General features: G+C 36.5%; 1 protein-coding gene across 1 annotated transcript; it reads left to right on the forward strand.

The window, feature by feature from the left end:
* The first annotated feature begins 9,292 nt into the window (after positions 1-9,292).
* On the forward strand, positions 9,293-14,913 carry LOC106878030 (uncharacterized). Its single transcript, XM_014927116.2, has 4 exons — positions 9,293-9,394; positions 9,720-9,885; positions 11,080-11,403; positions 12,423-14,913. The coding sequence occupies exons 1-4, from the start codon at positions 9,390-9,392 to the stop codon at positions 13,893-13,895; spliced, it is 1,968 nt and encodes a 655-aa protein (XP_014782602.1). The 5' UTR covers positions 9,293-9,389; the 3' UTR covers positions 13,896-14,913.
* Positions 14,914-15,534: the final 621 nt, after the last annotated feature.

A 15,534-nucleotide genomic window follows, 5' to 3' on the forward strand; every position in this document is an offset into this window, starting at 1 on the left:
ATATATATATATATATATATATATATAAATGTATGTAATTTTTCGGACTAATGGCTATATGCTAATTAGTGCGTTAAGCAAAGCACATTCACAGTTTGGGCTACCTGGTATCATCCACAGTTGGGATATATTTCCTCTGAATCTAAGCCAGGGATTTCTCAGTGTTAGACGAGATAATACTTGATGAAGGAAACGGAAGATAGATTTAGCATTAGTCTTTATTCAGTACAACAATTGTTTTGCTCCATCCTGCAATTGTCCACTCTGGGTAAGATATTGTGCATCTAACTGTGTTGCACCAATCTGTGCCATTTGTGTTACATGAGATACATGCATAAAGAAGGAGATGTCCCATTAGATATACTGACTTGTCCTAGGCATGTTGTTCTTGCCCGCTATATTTTGATTATTAGCTGGTTATAACCAAAATAGTGGAGGTGCAATGGCCCAGTGGTTAGGGAAGCGGACTCGCAGTCAAAGGATCGCGGTTTCGATTCCCAGACTGGGCATTGTGAGTGTTTATTGAGCGAAAAACACCTAAAGCTCCACGAGGTTCCGGCAGGGGATGGTGGCGAACCCTGCTGTACTCTTTCACCACAACTTTCTCCCTGTTTCTGTTGTGCTTGTAATTCAAAGGGTCAGCCTTGTCACACTGTGTCACATTGAATATCCCTGAGAACTACGTTAAGGGTACATGTGTCTGTGGAGTGCTCAGCCACTTGCACGTTAATTTCACGAGCAGGCTGTTCCGTTGATCGGATCAACTGGAACCCTTGACGTCGTAAGCAAGGGAGCGCCATTAATAACCAAAATAATTTTAGGAATGAGGATTTCTGTACATTATTTACATTGGACGGATATACATACATATATATATGTACACACACATGCATACAAGTATACATAAATATGTATACACATGCACACATATGTATATATATCACACACATGTATGTTAATACATGTATATATATATAACTGGCACTTTGCTGGTTATGACAATGAGTGTTCCAGTTGATCCAATCAACAAAACAGCCTGCTCATGAAATTAATATGCAAATGGCTGAGCACTCCACAGACATGCATACCCTTTACGTAGTTCTCAGGAAGATTCAGCATACGACAGAGTATGACAAGGCTGGCCCTTTGAAATACAGGTACTACTCATTTTTGCCAGCTGAGTGGACTGGAGCAACATAAAACAAAGGGTCTTGCTCAGGGACACAACATGCTGCTGAGTATCGAACTCACAATCTTATGATTGTGAGCCAAATACCCTAACCACTAAGCAACATGCCTTCACACACACACATGGCTGCACACACACACATGTACATAATCAACAACCTTTTTAAGTATTGCTGATTTAAAGCTTTAAAGTATGTTTCTGTTTGGATTTATGAAGTACTGACTGATTATATGTATATGTGTGTGTGTGTGTGTGTGTGTGTGTGTATGTGCATGTGTTGAAGCATATCTAACCAGTCAAACCAATGTATTGAATTCTATAGCAGATAATGTATGTAATATGTAAAGTATATTTTTCAACTCTTGCTTTATGATATGTGCAAATTGTGAATCTGTGTACGCATGCCTGTACATTATGTATGTGCTATATTACAAACATAACTATCTTCTAGATTTATCATTTGTATTAAATTGCATACAAAAACCACTCCCTGGTAACAAAACAAAGAGAAAAATATCTATTAGTGTGACAATATAGCATGAACTAAGAGGACTGAAATAAATTTAAATATTAGAAAGCCTTGCTGCGAGAAGAATAAAGCAATGTGCTTATATTCCTTTATTTCTCTCACAGCTAAGCTTTCTAATTTTTATATCTATTAGGCACGTAAAAAACACCTTTTTGAGCATGGCCGTTGCCAGTACCTTGTGACTGGCCCTCGTGCCGGTGGCACGTAAAAGCACCCACTACACTCTCGGAGTGGTTGGCGTTAGGAAGGGCATCCAGCTGTAGAAACTCTGCCAGATCAGATTGGAGCCTGGTGCAGCCTTCTGGCTTGCCAGTCCTCAGTCAAATCGTCCAACCCATGCTAGCATGGAAAGTGGATGTTAAACGATGATGATGATGATGATGTAAATTCTTCTTAGCAGGCTTGTTTGCTTTGGGTTTCATGGAAGAAACCTAAGTGGCAGATTTAACAAAAGTTTAAGCAGGTTTCATAACTAACCCATAGCAGCCCAAAATTCAAAGCTGACAGCAATCTAACTTCTAATTAAGATCTAATATTCAGCATATTATGAAATAGCAATAATAGTCACCAAAAACACTGGATAAGTCATGCTCTTTCTTCTTTTTATCTATAGTTCTCCTAAGGCTGGTTAGCAGTTTCATTGACATATAAGTAACCAACACCACAACATTCTCCCTGAACAGGATGTAGGTTCATTGCAGGGTTCAAGGCAGGCAATTTTTTAATGGAGGTGACAAATTGGTCACATCAACCCCAGTATTTGACTGGTACTTATTTTATTGGCCCCCTGAAGAGATGAAAGGTAAAATTGACTTCAGCAGGCTCTGAACTCAGAATGCAAAGAGCTACAAGAAACGCTGCTAAGTATTTTTGTCCAATATGCTAATGATTGTACCAGTTGGCTACCTTAGTCATACAAATACTATGTCTAAATAAAAGCCAAGGCAATCATGACTATGAAAACATCAATCATAAAGCAACTTCATAAGAGTAACCCTGATTCTCGATAACCACAGTATCATCATCATCATCATCGTTTAACGTCCGCCTTCCATGCTAGCATGGGTTGGACGATTTGACTGAAAACTGGTGAACCAGATGGCTGCACCAGGCTCCAATCTGATTTGGCAGAGTTTCTACAGCTGGATGCCCTTCCTAATGCCAACCACTCCAAGAGTGTAGTGGGTGCTTTTACGTGCCACAGGCACGAAGGCCAGTCAGGTGGTACTGGCAATGGCCACGCAACTGGCAGTGTATTTACAAAAGTAAAAAGCCTAGCAAGAACTGCAAAAGATGCATTAAATAGGGGAATGTTTTCAAACAAATTTCAAAGAAATACATGAAAAGACTACTGTCATATAAAAGACACATTTAGAAATCTGATGTTCTGTAAAATACCGACAGCAAAATGGTGTCACAGCACATGCAGTTTACTTCCTCAGAAGGCAATATTCAGAAGCAGGACAAATTGAAATAGAACTGCAATGACAAAAATATTTCCTTTCTTCAAAATACTTCATCCATCTGTGCACATTGCTTTTGTAAAGGGTGACATCTCAGTAATCAACCTGGAGCCTTCCCTGAATGTCAGACAGCCTGCTTCCCTTATATGTAAGGAACCCTATGATAGCACATTGCTTGTATTTGAAATTCATTATTTGCCTGCAATGAAAGAGAACAAGGGGAGTTATTATAGAGGAGAGTTACCCAACATGCACAATTTGAACAAGCTATGTCCATGAATAAATAAGTTATGCCCTCTTTTGCATTGCTTTCAGGACAACCCTATGTGTGTGTGAATGCGTATGTATATATACTCATGCAAACATAGAGAAAGAAAGGGTGAGAGGGTGAGAGAGAGAGAGAGAGAGAGAGAGAGAGAGAGAGAGAAAGACAGAGAAAGAAAGAGAGCAGACACACATTTGTTTCTCAAAAGGTGGAATAGACAGGCTGATGATGAAAATTTGAACATTTGCATATTGTTGCAACAAATAATTACTCAACCATGAATTAAGAGCAGAACCTGTTGTCAGAAAAAAATGTATGTGTGTGTGTGTGTGTGCATTTACAATATATGTGCATTAGAAAATTTCCTTTTTATTATTGTAGTAGGTTAGGTACATATGTGTGCTGCCTAATAAACAGCTATTGCTGTAATTATCTATATAAATAGTATTCTTTTAGCTTATTTGACTATTTAAGTGCTTCATGTAATTCAGTCATTTGCATTCTGAAGATCAATGTGTTTTATATTGATCTTATATACAATCAAGCCCTCTTTTCCCAGAGGAGGATTCTAATTTATTATTGCTATTCATGTTAGTAGCTTCTGTGGAATTTGAACTCTAAGTCTTCCTGATATTCAGTTTATTGATCTTAGAGGGATAAAATACAAAATTCCATCCTCTAAGGGTTTGAACTTAAACACAATAATTCATTGCTTTTAGTCTAGTGCTCCACTGGATCAGCTGTCTCCATCATACTAAAAGATGGTATGAATCAGCCGAGCTCTGCCTGCTAGAAATAGCAACCCAAATGCTTTTAAATCAGATCCCAATGCTGGATGTTCAAGAAACAAATGAAGGGCAGATTTTCAATCCTAGGGTCATCCTGATTCCAAAAAGGTATAATATGTCTATGTAGAGCAAATGTAGACCAAGATGCAGGGGTCCCAGACAGACAGAATTTCATGTTTACTATTATAGAAGGAGCAAGAAGTGTAACAAAGTGTATCAACTATACAATGGAACAGGCTCTCCTCATATGGTTACTGCTCACAGAACCATTGTTTTTAAGAAGTGGAAGAAAAAAGGATTCCGAAAAGCTGGTGGAAATTCTTCAGGCAAGAAAATGGCAGGATAGAATGAGGTCTGTGTAATGCAAGAAGACATTCTTTGTTGGTTTAGGTATCAATCATGCATGAATTGCATTGCTAGGTCACCATCAAATTTTGGAGGGTAAATGAGTTTCTTCAGGGTTTTTTTTTTTATCTGGACAGCTGTAGCACAGCTAAGAATGAGGTACTTGGAAGACTTGGGGATTTTGAATTTTTGTTGTGTGAAGGATGTGGAGGGACAGCTTAAAAGAATAATTTCAGTTGGCCAGCAGCTGTTTCTAATGAGTCAGGAATGAAGCAAACAGAGCATGTGCGCTTCCAAGAATAATTGACATAAAGAATATATACATATGCATACATACCCCTCACACACACATATATGTGTGTGTGTGTGTATATATATATATATGTAAAATTTCCAATGGCTGAGTATTAGCATCATGCTTTGAAACACGGATTACTAAGGAATTTGAATCAAACTGTTTTGATCCACACATGTAACTCTCAATAAATGTGTTGAGTGCCCTTCTTTTATTTGTCCACTCACTTGTATATACACACACTACTATATGCTGATGATCTTGTACTTATAGTGGAGTCTATAACAGAATTGGAAAAGAAATTCCTGGCATGGAAGCAAAACCTGGAATCGAAGGACCTTAAAGTTAATTAGCAAAGACCAAAGTTCCAGTGAGAAATAAATAAACATGACTCTACAGTCAATGCAGGTGAATATCCCTGGAAAGCTATAAGCAGAAATTCCTAATATGGTGTACCCAGTGCAAGCTATAGATGCACAAGAGGTGCAGTGGAATCACAGGAAGGTTAATGGAGAAAGTAGTGTTTGAGCATGGAAGATGCACAGGAGCCATAGAGACAACAAATGCATGAGAAATTGATTTTCTCAAATGTCCTGGAGGCTCTCTAGAGGTAATAAGTAATTTCTATTACCTAGGTAACCTAATTAGCAGTGGAAGAGAATGTTCCAAAAGTATAGTTGCTAGAATAAGAATTGGATGATGAAGAAAATTTTGTTGCTTCTGTTTGCAACACAAGGTCTCTCTCTCTCTTCAAGTGAAACGAAGATTATATATGCTTATGTATGAACAGCAATGCTACATAGTCATGAGACACAGGGCCTTAAATGCAGAGGACATGCAGAAGAAGAATGAAGTTAGTATGCTGTGTTGGATGTGCAATGTCAGTGTGTATATATGACAAAGTGTTAGTGCACTGAGAGAAAAGTAAAGCATAAGAGGAATTAGATGTAGCATGCAAGAAAGAAGATTGTGTTGGTTTGGTCATGTGATGCATATGGATGAGGAGAGTTGCGTAAAGAAGTGCCAATCGCTTAAAGTGGATGGAACTTGGGATGAAGTATTGAAGGCTGACCTCAAAATGCTGAGCTTTACGGAGGCAAAGGACTGAGATAATTGAAGTTTTGCTGTGCTCAAGAAGACCCATCTACTAAAGCAGAAATGATATCCTAAAAACTACCTTGGTAATGCTTGAATGTGCAGAGCTCTGCACCACCTCCAATTTCTCTCTCTCTCATCAAGCATTTACCTCATGTCTCATTTATCCCAACATCCATCACGTCTTTATCTATGGTACTACTTGGTTGTTGCAAACACCCAAGAGTAGAATAGGCAAATTTCCATTTCTTTTCCTTCTCTACCCATAATTTCCACCAATTATCTCCTTCCTATGCCTTCAGTCAATGATCTCTCTCCTCTGCTATACTCCATCTTTAACACCCCTCTTATTTGCTATCTCTCTCAAGGTCCTCACATATCTATCATAGCCCCGTTGAGTCACTGCTGTATCTCTCACCATCACTTTATTCCATCCCCATTCTCCCCTCACACCCTTATAAAACTTTCCCTTTTATCTTTCAGTGCTCATTAACCCAGTCCAATCCTCTGAACCACTTCACTTATATTCACGAGGAAACAAGCTTGCTCCCACTTCAAGCTCAGACCAAGCACATTCAAACACCCAAGGTTAAGTGTAGCCATTAAAAACAAGGAAAAAAAGCAAGGGTTCTACTTACCCTTAACACGTGAGGCAGCCCTTTCCTCCTCCTTCTTCTTCAAATAACCTGGAAGGTCCAGGATAATCCTGATGGTCTTTGGATGCCTGTACTTCAGTTACCTGTATAGGGTTTCCCCTATCCATCTATGTTATCTAATATATTTTTTATTTAGAAGGGTAAAATGAGATTTGAGGGAGATCTGGTTGCTACTTCTATCAGGACAAGCAATTAAATACAGAGCACTTTCCTCCTTCTGATATGTCTGCTAATATTATTATTTATATGCTTGTGCATTCAGACATTCATATAATGGTAATTTTCAACTATTTTAAAACCCGGTCATCTTCATGAAAAAAACATTTGTAATTTAAGTATCTGCAAAATTAAAGGAGAAATACCTGTTTATTTCAAACTGATCTGTTGAGGAATTAGTTGATATTTTAGCCTTTCAATAGTTCAACTACGCTTGGAAAGTGAGAATCCTACAAGTGTATCTATGTGAAACGATTTGCCTATCAAAATATTACGATCATAAAACTATGAGTCTCCTCTAAGATTAATCTAACCCCCACTTGGTTAGGCGTTTTTATCAGTAGATAGGGATTAGAAGGGGAGACACTTGCAGTTAATAACCAAAATTTAGAGAGGAACTGATAAATGTTAGTGCCAAGAATATGACATTAAAAAAAAGACCCAGTCTTCAACGATGCCATACTAATAATAATTATTATTCCTTCCGTAAATTGACAGTCTGCTTAATCAGAGTCGACTGGGCTACACAACAATAACGACAATGATAAATGTAATCGTTTGAACTTTCGTGATCATCAGTGTCTATCTGTGAATGATCAACCTTACTTTTCTTAGGATTGAAAAGGGTAAAGGAGTTAAAACAATCATATATTCGGTACTACTAAAGCAGCGCGGATCCGAACGCGCAGTCGCGCGTCCGCGCTAGCTAGTCTTGAGTGGTCGATCCTAACCCTAACCCTATCCCTAATCCTAACCCTAACTCGCGTGTGCAAATGAATGTGTTTAGGGTTAGGGTTAGGGTTAGGATCGACCACTCACGACTAGCTAGCGCGGACGCGCGACTGCGCGTTCGGGTCCGCGCTGCTTTAGTAGTACCCATGTCTTCTTTACTTAAGACATAGCGAAATGAGTGAAAACTCTTGCAGCAATCAGTATCTTATGGAGATCATTTCTTTAAAAAATTGGTATTGATAAAAGAAATGGAGCAATAATGAGCAACATGGAACATGTAACCACAAAACTGGTTGCAAGCCCGCGAAGCCACGCATGAAGATACTTACAACATTAAAACTGAAACTGAGAAAATATAGTGGGAAAATCTTTCTCTGTCAGCCAGAATACTCATTTATGTTATGTAATTATGATTATTACCTCACATGCTTTTCTTCCATGTTTTCAAGCTATTTCTTATTTGCTGGGTCTCATATGCATTTAGGGGTCGTTTAGGTAAGTGTTTCTCGTAAGGGAGAGTCAGGACAATGGGGCTTGTGAGGACTGAAGAGGGAGCAATTAAACTTTTCAAATTTGCCAGGCATCACAGCAAAGAAAGAAGAATTATAAGAATGTAAATTTTTTTGTCTTCTCATTAATAAAGAGGGAGGTGGGTAAAAAAATTTCATCAGTGTTTTGAACGGGACCTTACTGGTTTAGGCATCACTTGTCTTTATATAGTGCACCCAAAGCAAGAAAGTCTCCCTTTCCCACCACTTCTACAAGATTTCACAAGAATGCCCACAAAACATTTGTCAGCTATGCAATATTCTTGCTGTATACAACAGAGAACCCTAAATCTACGTAGTGCCTATATGCAACTGTGTGGACCGGGCCCTGTTATAAACTCATTTGCATACAGCCAATCGGAGTTCATGAGCATAAAGTTACTTCGGAGAAATATACATCGAAACCTAACTATCGCAAGTCTAATAACTTATCGACATGACCAACTGCAAAAGAGCAATTCAAAATAAAGATTCTAAAATAAATAAATCTTCAAAAGTTACTATAAATTATGAACACAGGTGTCAATCAGATTTCAGCTAGAGAGGCTCATCTATCATAAGAACAATCGAGGGCCAACAAGAGAGCCCTTACAAGGTAGTTCGAGTTAAATGAAATAGCAACCAAATCCCCCTCAAATCAAATCCTATTGCTTTCAAAGTACGAACGATACGTTGGATATATATATATATATATATATATATATATTCGCAAATACACAAAAAGACAGGATTGTAACGGCTAGAACGCCTTTAACTATAGGTCTGCTTTGTCAAAGCTGATCTGAGGAGAAACAACAAAGGGAAATTTTTTATGAGAAGTTCAACCTGTTAGAAATAGCAACCAAACTTGCTCCCAATCACACCTTATTATCTTCAAAAAAGAACATTTTGAATTATCTCGTCTTAAAAACACTATGTCTGGATAAAGATGGCATAATCGCTGCTTAAATATCTTTGATTATCGTCTATTTAATTAGGCCTAAACAACAAAAGTTTTGCAATTCGTGAATAGATTCTCCCTCTAACAGATTTATTGTAAAAGACACTTCGTAGATCTCTTCTCGAAGACAAATCTCATTATGACATTCGAATATGTATAAATTTGCATAATTCATGAATACCCAATAGTCTGCTCGATCGTACTGCTTTCTGATTTGTTATTTCGGTAATCAACCAGTGAAAGGGGATTAGAAATATATTTATATACTGACCAAAACTATATATACGAGCATCTTGAGGAATTTATCTTGAATGCAACAGGACAGAAAATGCCGTAAGTATAGTCTATATTTTATCTTTGCCTTATATATATATAAATATTCTGAACAGGGCACATTCTAAACAATAATAGCCATTTTTTTTATTTTTTTAACACTGAATGAACTGTAATCAGTAGGAAAAGTACATAAATTTGTTTCTGCAGTTTTTATTACTTGTAAATACTTGATGCAAAGAACCATGTCACTCACTTAAGTAAAACCCATTCACTTGAAATATTTTTTTAACCTGCTGAAAAAGCTAAATTCACTCCTTAGAAGAATATCGTCTTAAAGTTTGTAAAGTATTTTTCATTCGTTTTCGGAATGTTTTCTTTTCAGGTTCAATAATAAAAAGTTTCAAAGACAAGTGTCGGAAATTTTCATTCACATATCAGGGAAGGGACACCAGCAACTTAACACTGAAAAGTCGAGCTTAACTTCATGTTCTTCAGAAATTAAAGAAACAAAAATATTTGGACACTACACAAAGAATAAAATCAAGCGGGTAAACGAAAGTTTATAATTCAAATATTTCATCAAAATGTTTCTTTTGTATTTCTAATAAATTAGGGATTAAGTTATTCAATACTTCCTTCGGTATTTTTTTTTTTTTCTAAACGTTATTCGAATGAAGTTACGCTGCTATTTCTAATAATTCTAGTAATCATGTGGAGGCTTTTTTTTCAATTTTTTTTATTTAAGACGTATGAAACCTGGAAGTCTATCATAGTAGTTTTGGGTCCTCTTTAACTTACAGAGCTCAGTTGTATAGTCTTCAAATGATGCAACTAAATTTCGCATACCGGCCTATCAAAAGATAACTTGAGGCCTGCTCACCCGATCGATATTAGGTCTTGAGATTTTCATTTCCCTTCATCACATCTCGGTTAGTTCTTACCTAGTGATCTAATATATTGTTAGCTAAACTAGCGAATGATGACTCACCATCTGATAAGCTTTGTTTGAAATTGGTTTTATATAGCGTTAATAGAGAATGCCTCAACTTTTGTAACCAGAAGCATCTTGTGTTATCGCAAAAAGTATCTAGTCTAGGATATATTACTTATGCTAATGCCTCACTGATAAGGTCTAACAAGACCAAAACTTCCACTTATCGAACTGCTAAATGTCAAACTTACTCAATTCCTTATTAATTTTAATTGAAATTTCGTGACTATCCTACAGCTTTCTTTTGTCGGTTATTTCTCGTAAGGAATGCAAATTTAATTAGCTTCTTATATTGAGTACGTTAGAACCTACTTAAAGTTCAGGAAATGAATAGTGCAGGGTGTTTGTTAAATTGACTGCAGTATGATACTAGCACTTCAATTCTCAATTTTGGGCTTATTTGTAACATTCGTACATCAAATGTGGTACAGTAAAACCTGCAGTTAATCTTGTCAACGTTTCTATCTGAACGGGCGCAAATTAACTGATTACTTTGACGATTAAAAACCAAGAATAATTTTGGGAGGTTATTCACCAAAGTTTACGCAAGTACTATATTAATACTTATTGACCCCGAAAGGTGCGAAAGGCAAAGTTAATTTAGGCGGGATTTGATCTCTGAACGAAAAGCGCCGCAGCTAGATAGATGCAGTACAATTAGACACTAACATTCTTGCTAACATTTCCCTCGTGAAATATTGGTAACAAAACTCTCATGCGACGTATCTTGCTTTTTATTTTATTTTTTTAGCCACGATGTCTTCTACGTCTATCGTTAGTTCCATTTAAACAAATGACCAAAGAAAATATCGAGATACGACAACTTGTTCAACGAGGATTCGTCCTAATCATGTCCATCTGTCAATTGAAATATGCTGATACATTCCAAACTGAGAGTTGGTATTTTCTGAATGGAAGTGTTCTATATTGCTCATTGTATATTTGTCTCCATAAAATTGATGCTATATTTCCAGAAACGGACGTTTTCATATTTTTGCGTCGGATTTATTATGCACTTGAATATATCCATCAAAATGGTTTTATACACGGAAATATAACATCACATGCTATTCAGGTGAGAACTGCAAATATGTTTCATTTATAATTGTACTAAATATAGCATTCGGGGAGTTTTATGTACTAAATGTTAAATAAACCCAATCCCAACTCTCAGTTCGTCGACTGACATTTTTTTACTGTTCTAGTTTCAAACAATCTTTTTGCTCAACAATTTTCCGAATAAAACTTTCGTTTGCAGTTTTCCTTTTCAACACAGTTATGTTTTGCGCATGTATTCAGTTTGGACAACTCGTCATTCCCCACGAATATAATTCTACTCGAACTTATAGACCTTACTAGATTTCTCGGTTTTACATTTTCTTTTTTATTTCTAATTTTAAATATACTTTACTAAGAGAAAAACGCATTGTCCTTCGTTTTTAAGCCGGCGGGATTTTTTTTCTTTCTGCTGATCGACTTGCGTAGAGGATCACTAGTTGGTTCATATTTTCCTGTATGTGTAGCAGCTAAAGTTGTTGTTGGCAGTCCGTCGCTTACGACGTCGAAGGTTCCAGTTGATACAATCAACGGAACAGCCCGCTCGTGAAATTAACGTGCAAGTGGCTGAGCTCTCCACACACGTGTAGTTCTAGGGGATATGTGACACAGTGTGACAAGGCTGGCCCTTTGAATTACAGGCACAACAGAAACAGGAAAAAAGAGCGAGAGAAAGTTGTGGTGAAAGACTACAGCAGGGTTCGCCACCATCCCCAGCCGGAGCCTCGTGGAGCTTAAGGTGTTTTCGCTCAATAAACACTCACAACACCCGGTCTGGGAATCGAAACCACGATCCTATGACCGCGAGTCCGCTGCCCTAACCACCGGGCCATTGCGCATCCACTGCCTTAATATATCCCGTTTATTTTAGGATTTATAATTGAACATTTTGAACAAATCATGATTTGAAAATGTATACAAGTAATAACCACTCGTCATTTGCTTAGCTTGCCCGTCTTCCTAATTTACAAAATTTCTTTTTACGCAAGTTATACAACTAAATCCTGAATTATTTTGTTTTATCATTTTTGTTCATAGATTATGGATACTTACAGTGTGAAGCTAAGTTATTTTGAGTACGTGCACGTTAAGGAAAAGGCAGTCAAGTGGACCACTGGTGATTCGTGGAGGTGGATGTCACCAGAGACTCTACTAAGAAAGCAGTCAAGTTTAAAATCTGATGTTTTTAGTTTTTGTTGTGTGTGTTTAGAATATTTTAGTAATTGTCTTCCATGGGACAAACGTTCACAGCTTTTTGTGAAGAAACATTACATCAACGGCAATAGTTTCCCACAAGAAAAGTTTTCTGTCCCAACTGAAATTAAAGAATGCTTTAGCAACGGTCTGGCAACTAAAAAGCATCAAAGAAAATTCAATATTCATCAGTTAGAAACGGTCATGAAATCGAGAGCGAATCGTACATTTGAAGCTAATATGAACAATGTTCAAATAAAATTGAACTATCCTAATGTTTTGAAATCGAGATACTCAAACCAAGTCGAATTAACCCGGCAACAATTAAAATTAATGAAGACCCCTTCGAAAAGCATTCATACTAAGAATTTTGCAATTTTGAATAGGAAGTCATGCGATGGTAATACATCTAACAATAGTAACAAAACTGGTTTTAATCGTATTCAAACCGATTCAGTAAAATTTCTAATCAAGTATTTTGAAAATCGTTCAATTCCAAATACTAACTCCACGTATTTTAATTCGAAGAACTTGCGTCGAAGAACCCTTAGCTCGTGTAACCATTCCGCCACTATGAATTCTCCAGAAAATCTTCAAGTAAGTAAAGCGACTTTAATCATGGAAAGTCCAAGTGATAATGTATATATTAGCAACAGAACAAACCAGAAAACTCCATCACAAAACTTGACTAGTTTAGAAGAGTTGCAGACACCTAAAAATACTTTACCAGGAATCCTGAATGCCAAAATTAGTCATTCAGATATCGTAGATCAAGCGATAAGAATCAATAACCTCGTATATTTGCGCCGGCAAAGTTGTGTGTCTCAAAAATTAACTTTTAAGAATTCTTCTCCAGAAAACTCACTGTTTTCGGAATATTCTGCAACAGACTGTAACTTTGTGACAGCATCAACGGAACATTTTGATATTGAGAGAGGTTTCCTTGGAAACCAAATGTCGACTGACTCATCTATTAGACGCAAGAGTTTCCCAATTTATAGTTCTACATCTAAAACGCACTACCCCAGACTAAATCAAGATTATAATCGAAATTTGAACTTTAAATTTTCTCATTCATTTGCCAAAATCAGTCCTGAACAAAGGCCAGAAACCAGTAAAATACAGAAAACAGAAACTAACCAAAAGACTTGTGCAGTCAAAAATTATGTAAAATCACAAGTGAATAGATGGGAGAGCTCTCCTCGTGAACATTCAATTAAATCGCAAGGAATTAATTTGAAATCTAACTTTAACTATGCGAGAGATAAAGATATTCACTTAAAAATTGACGGGTGGGAAAACAAAACGAAAATCTAAGCAAATGTATTAGTGGTGAATCTTGTAAAATTTGTAAAATATTTTTTTTATCTTCCGACCCATTGTTTTGTTCAATAACATTTTATTACTATGCGGCACTCGTAAGTTCCTCATTTTGTCAATTTAGCGTCGTTGTAATAGCACAAAGCTCTTAAGTACAATCTGTTTTAGAAATAAATTAGTTTAATCTATGAAATATTTTGATACAAATGTTTATATTTGACATAAATTCATGTTTTAACTTGTAACCTGCAATAGTTACTGAGGAATTTTCTTATAGTTGAATGAAGATAAAGCAATTCTTGCAATTCATTTGTCATTGATAACGACTATATTTAATTTTAATTGAAAACTTGGCATAATTATTTATATATTTATTTTTTTTTTTTGCCGAATGTTTTTTTCTTGTACAAAAATACTGCTATGTTTTTATTGTCTTTGAAAGATCTTAACTTTTTTTTTTTCATGTTTATGAAGTTGAATTTTTATCAACAATTTTAATTTGCTATTGGAACTAAATAGTAATTGTAATGAGGTGAGCATCAAATGAAAGGGAAATGAATAGTAATTTAAGGAACTATTCCGACACCACTTCGATACAGCGAAGATTTCCTCTACATCCTTCTGTGTAAATATGTTTGAGCAAAATTGTGTGTGGATCAATAACTCCGTATTGGATGATTGGTATAATCGATCCGTTTTGATAGAATGTTATGTTATACTTGTGTTTGCTGTTTATACTAGTTAGTATATTACAGTACTCCGCAACCTTTTTCCCTTGTGGAACACTTGAACTAACATAACGAAGAGTATAAGGAAAAAAATTATATTCAGGTTACACTGCAGCACGCCTGATATGGTCTCGTGCATACCGGTTGCGGAGCACTGACTACGTTAGCTTCAGGCTAAGTTTATTGTGCATTTAGCTGCAGTCGATTGATGATCATAGATAAAACTTTAGTCAAATAAAAGATTTACGCGCAACCTACATCTTGGTGGGGTCCCAGTTCGCAGGGATTTCAAAATAATTAACGCTTGTTTACATTTTTTGTGATGCTTTCTGGAGTAATTAAATTCATGTCACAGCTGATCTAATTTTTAATTCTACACGGGATTTTAGCTTACTCCATTGTACGACTGTTTTAACCGTTTTCAGTCGACATAGACTAGGAATTTTTCACAAGCTAACAAATCTTTTGAAAGTGCCATTGAAATTCCAGATCTTATCCACAATGTCTGTGACAGCTGACAATAGGGATCCTCGACTTTTTCTCGACTTCGTTAAACAGTTACTTTGTTTGGTGGCCGACAAAGATCTCTTTCTCACTCGTCCCCACTCCCGAACTTCTAAAAATATTTTGGTTTTCATTTAAGAATTTACCTCCGCGGGGAAAATACATGCGCACACATATTTTGGAGATTTGGTTTGCCAAATATGTGGTTGATTTTTTTGATTAATATAGTCTTAAAAGGGTAAGTTGATCGGAAATGACAATGCGATGTTTACAACGTGAAACTAAACACCGCCGCTTCTCATCGCTTCTTTCTAGTTATGCAGGATTGCTTTGCTCACATGTAAATATGTTCTATCATGTGTTGGCATGCAAGCCATCGAATTGCTTTCTCGGTGTTCATTGCT

This window comes from Octopus bimaculoides, chromosome 1 (genome assembly GCF_001194135.2).
Source record: "Octopus bimaculoides isolate UCB-OBI-ISO-001 chromosome 1, ASM119413v2, whole genome shotgun sequence".
NCBI classification, from domain to species: Eukaryota; Metazoa; Mollusca; class Cephalopoda; order Octopoda; family Octopodidae; genus Octopus; species Octopus bimaculoides.

What these genes read in the sequence shown, in the direction of transcription:
- LOC106878030 (XM_014927116.2), top strand. An exon ending in CAAAGAATAAAATCAAGCGG is followed by an intron (nt 9,886 to 11,079) that starts GTAAACGAAAGT and finishes TTATTTTTTTAG; the next exon opens with CCACGATGTCTTCTACGTCT. An exon ending in TAACATCACATGCTATTCAG is followed by an intron (nt 11,404 to 12,422) that starts GTGAGAACTGCA and finishes TTTTGTTCATAG; the next exon opens with ATTATGGATACTTACAGTGT.